The sequence below is a fragment of the Benincasa hispida genome, chromosome 9, assembly GCF_009727055.1.
Source record: "Benincasa hispida cultivar B227 chromosome 9, ASM972705v1, whole genome shotgun sequence".
Taxonomy (NCBI): Eukaryota; Viridiplantae; Streptophyta; class Magnoliopsida; order Cucurbitales; family Cucurbitaceae; genus Benincasa; species Benincasa hispida.
Window position 1 is genome coordinate 12,360,724 of NC_052357.1, and position 4,612 is coordinate 12,365,335.

General features: G+C 40.8%; 1 protein-coding gene across 1 annotated transcript; it reads left to right on the forward strand.

Annotated features, from left to right (window-relative positions):
- The first annotated feature begins 2,611 nt into the window (after positions 1 to 2,611).
- Positions 2,612 to 2,995, forward strand: LOC120084540 (uncharacterized mitochondrial protein AtMg00820-like). Its single transcript, XM_039040335.1, has one exon. The coding sequence runs from the start codon at positions 2,612 to 2,614 to the stop codon at positions 2,993 to 2,995; it is 384 nt and encodes a 127-aa protein (XP_038896263.1).
- The last annotated feature ends 1,617 nt before the right edge of the window (positions 2,996 to 4,612 follow it).

Below are 4,612 nucleotides of genomic sequence, written 5' to 3' on the forward strand. Positions count from 1 at the left end.
TAAACGGAATAGGAGAATTTATATAAATATGATTTAAATATATAAAGATGGATATGTATTAAAATTAATTTAATATTTGATATTAAATTAATTAAGTTTTATTTAATAATTAATTTATGAAATTAAATAAATTTTCATTTTTAAAATCAAAATTTGATTTTTAGATAAAATTGAAAATTAGAAAACAAAACACACTTAAATAGAAAAATGGGTTTTTCCATTATCCATCTTTGAAGTAGCTCACACATGAAGCAATATATTTGCCTTGTCTTCTCCAAGCATGAGCTGTAACTCATGCAGCTCTTCTCTTTGCATGTTGAACTACAATATAATGAAGAGATTAGAGTGAAAATCGGGCATGCATTCTACAGAATTTTGAGAGAAAATTCGATTTAAAGAATGGTTCTTCAACAAGATTGCTGCAGTGAGCTTTTCTCCTTCATCTCTTGATTCAAGCTTGTTTTAAGTCCCATAACTCAATCTAGAGCATCAAGAGAATAGTGGGGAAGATCTTGAGGTGGTCTACAATAAGATATGGAGAAGATTGCAGCTGGAGAAGGAGCTTTGAAGAAGTTCTACAAGAGGTATGTCTTAAAACCCATTTTTCTGCAGAAATATGTTTTATATTATGCCAAAATTAGTGAATTTGAATGCTTAGATGATCCTTGTTCTTCCATTGCTGTTGATACAATCCTACACCACTCACTTAATCATCTAACTATTCCAATCGCCCCCTGTGCCAAATTTGCAACAAACTCGGTCATACTGCCTTAGCTTGTTACAACATTGATAATCCCAAATATCGGACCATTCACCCTCCCCAAGCTCACTTCGCTCAAACTATCCCAGCCACCAGCCAACCCCTGTCCTATGTAACCTCATCCCCTGTCTCCAAAACTAACCATCCCGATGAAAGCTGGTACATGGACTCCGGCGCTACTCATCATATGACCCCTAACCTCTCCAACATACAGCAGCTTACTCCATACTATGGTGGTGAACAAGTTGTGATAGGCAATGGTAAGTCTCTTCCCATTTCTCACACTGGCTCTTCTAAATTTCTCTCCCCCCCTCTCCAACACACCTGTGCACCTCCACTCTGTCCTGTACACTCCTTCCATCTCTTGAAATCTTATTAGCATTGGTCGTTTATGTTATGACAATCATGCTTGTGTCGAATTTTTCCATGACTCATTTGTTATGAAGGATCTTCGAACCAAGACTCCACTCCTTCGGGGCATACTTGATCGCGGACTCTACAAACTATCTATTAATCCAACCGACTCAAGTTCATCCAATCCTTCCATACATCTCACAGCTCTTGTCTCAACTCTCACCGACGTCTCCCTGTGACATCATCGCTTGAGGCACCCTTCAATTCCAGTTGTTAAGTTTGTCTTATCTAGATGTAGCTTGAAGTACAAAAATAATGCTACTTTTCCTATTTGCAAACACTGTCAAATGGCCAAAAGCCACCGCTTACCTTTTTGCACATTTGTCTCCCATCCCCCCTCCCCTTTTGAACTTGTGTATGCTGATGTATGGAGTCTTTCCCCTATAATTTCAGTAAATTGAGACATACTTTCTTCTCTTTATTGATTCTCCCGATTTACATGGTTATACACACTAAAAACAAAATCTGAAGTCCTCCCTTGTTTCACAAAGTTTCAGGCCATGGTTTCAACCCAATTTTCTACCCCTATAAAAGCAATTCAAATCGATAGAGGAAGTGAATTCCAAGCTCTCTCATTTGTCTTAGATAAAACATGGCATTCTTCATCGTCTATCCTACCCTTACACCCCTCAACAAAATGGTACTGTTGAATGAAAGAACAGACATATTGTCGAAGTAGGACTATTATGCTAGCTCATTCCTCTATTCCACACACATTTTGGCCCTTTGCCTTTCATACAGCTACCTATCTTATAAACCGAACACCTACACCACTTTTTAAACATAAGTCTCCCTATGAAGTTCTCTATGGTAAACTTCCGAACTATTATCTTCTTAAAGTCTTTGAATGTGTCTGTTTTCCTTTTCTTTGCCCCTTTAATGATAATAAACTTCAATTCAGATCCCACGAATGCATCTTCTTGGCCTACACTTCCCTCTACAAAGGCTATCTTTGTCTTCATCCAACCGCCATTCGTATCTATGTCTCTAGACATGTCATATTCAATGAAGTTGATTTTCTCTTTGTAGCCAACTTCCCAACAAAGAATCCTTCAAAATCGTCTTCTTCTTCTGTCATCTCTATTTCTATCACTATCACCCTCCCTCTGCCACCTCCCTTAGACCACCTACTACCACTCCTCATCACAATGACATTCACCATCCAGTATCACCCTTCATATCCTCCGCATTCACTCCCTCCAATCTTTCCTCCTCCCATCATTCTTCACCAATCAGCCAACACCCCACCCTCGATCTTAACTCCCCTACCTCTGCCACACATTCACCTAATTCTCCTATTCCCTCATAACCAACGATGTTCATCCCTTCCTCTGCCTCTTCCAATCACTCTTCTTCACCATCCCCACCATCCCCACCTTCCCAACCAACCATACCCCCCCCCCAACCGATGCCCATCCAATGATCACAAGCTTCAAAATGGGCATCTTCAAACCCAAGGCGTGGTTATCTGTTGTCACTGACCTGGACAAGGCAGAACCAAGTTCCTACAAGGAAGCTCTCCTCCATCCCAAATGGCATTGTGCTATGCTTGATGAGTATAAAGCACTTATTCGAAACAACACATGGTCATTAATGCCTCTACCCCAAGATCGTAAAGTCATTGGTACCAAATGGGTGTTTCGACTCAAACACAACCAGTTAGGTGAAATTGATCATTTTAAGGCCCGATTAGTCATTCAAGGTTTTAGCCAAGATTATGGTATTGACTATTTTGAAACATTCAGCCCAGTTGTCAAGTTACCACAATTCGGATTTCTTATCCATTGTCGTATCAAACAATTGGGCCATTCGGCAACTTGATGTCCATAATACCTTCCTCAATGGCGATCTATCTGAAGAGGTATACATCAAGCAACCACCGGGTTTCATCAACCAGCAATATCCAAATCACGTACTACTCCTTCACAAAGCACTGTATGGCCTTAAACAAAGCCCCCGTGCGTGGTTCTCCAAGCTCAGCACTTGTCTAATGCAGTGAGGCTTCTCAAATGCCAAATCTGATACGTCCATGTTCATCCTTTGCAATAATAACTTCTTAATCATTTTCCTCATTTATGTTGATGATATCATTGTCACCGGCAACAACCCCTCCCTTACTCAACATTTTATTAGTTGTTTACATAATCAGTTTGCGCTCAAAGACCTTGGTGACCTATCCTTCTTTCTTGGTATTCTGGTAGCTCACTTCTCCAATCTATTACACCTATCTCAAACTAAATACATTCACAACCAATTGAATTGTGCAAGCTTCTCCGACTGTAAGCCTATTCATTCACCTATGGCTTTCGGTACCACCTTGTCTCTCATTGATGGCATTCCTCTGGAAAATCCTTCTGAGTACCGGAGTTTAGTAGGAGCCCTCCAATACTGCACTCTAACCAGGCCTAATATCAGCTTCAGTGTAAATAAACTATGCCAATTCATGCACGCCTCAACCTCTTCACATTTTCAAGCGGCAAAATGGCTACTTTGATACCTCAAAGGCACTGCCAACCATGGTATCCTACTGTGAAAATCCTTTGTTTTAGCCTTGATCTACTACACTGATGCTGATTGGGCCAGTTGCCCGGAGGATCGACGAAGCACAAGTGGTTTCTGCGTCTTCTTAGGTTCAAGCCTAATCTCATGGTGCTTCTCCAAGCAAAAGGTTGTATAACAATCTAGTGCTGAATTGGAATATCGAGGACTCTCAAATGTTGCTGACAAGGTGCTCTGGATTCAATCGGTCCTGTCTGAAATTGGTATTGGCCCATCCTCAACTCCCCTACGGTTGTGCGAAACTATGAGCGCCACCTACATGGTTGCTAACTCCGTGCTCCATAATCGCAATAAGCACCTTGAAATTGATCTCCATTTCCTTAGAGAGAAGTGGCTACCCAACAAATTTCGGTCAAATTCATTCCCTCAGAAGACCAACTTGCAGACATTATGACTAAGGCATTACCCAGTCCCCGATTCCTCAGTCTCAAGACCAAGCTCACAGTCGCGACAACTCCCCGTTCACTTGCGGGGGGATGATAAAATAGTTGTTATGTTTGTTATATTTAATTCTCATTTCCCCTGTTTTCTTCCCTCTTTTCATTTTTCCTTTTTCATCCGTTACATATTCCATTTCTCTCTCTTGGTTGTTATTCTCTTCCTATCACAGTATGCCAAATGGCACACCATAAATAGATAAATATTAGTACCAAGGCTCTCATTTTTGTCATCGAGCCAGTTCATTTTCATCATCTTGTCTTCTTCCTTTTTTCTTCTCTTACAATCACCAACCAGCTGTTGGAGCTCTCGCATGAAAGGATGATGGTGGCGTCTTCTGCCTTACGTACACATAGTGCCATTCATCTCTAAAGGTAGGCAAACTCTGGGATTTTTAAGGCCCAACTTATTTGAAATGCGCGGGCCTGGAAGTACTCTCAT

Excerpts from the sequence above, each read along its gene's own strand:
- LOC120084540 (XM_039040335.1), top strand. The coding sequence starts at position 2,612 with ATGGGCATCTTCAAACCCAAGGCGTGGTTATCTGTTGTCACTGACCTG.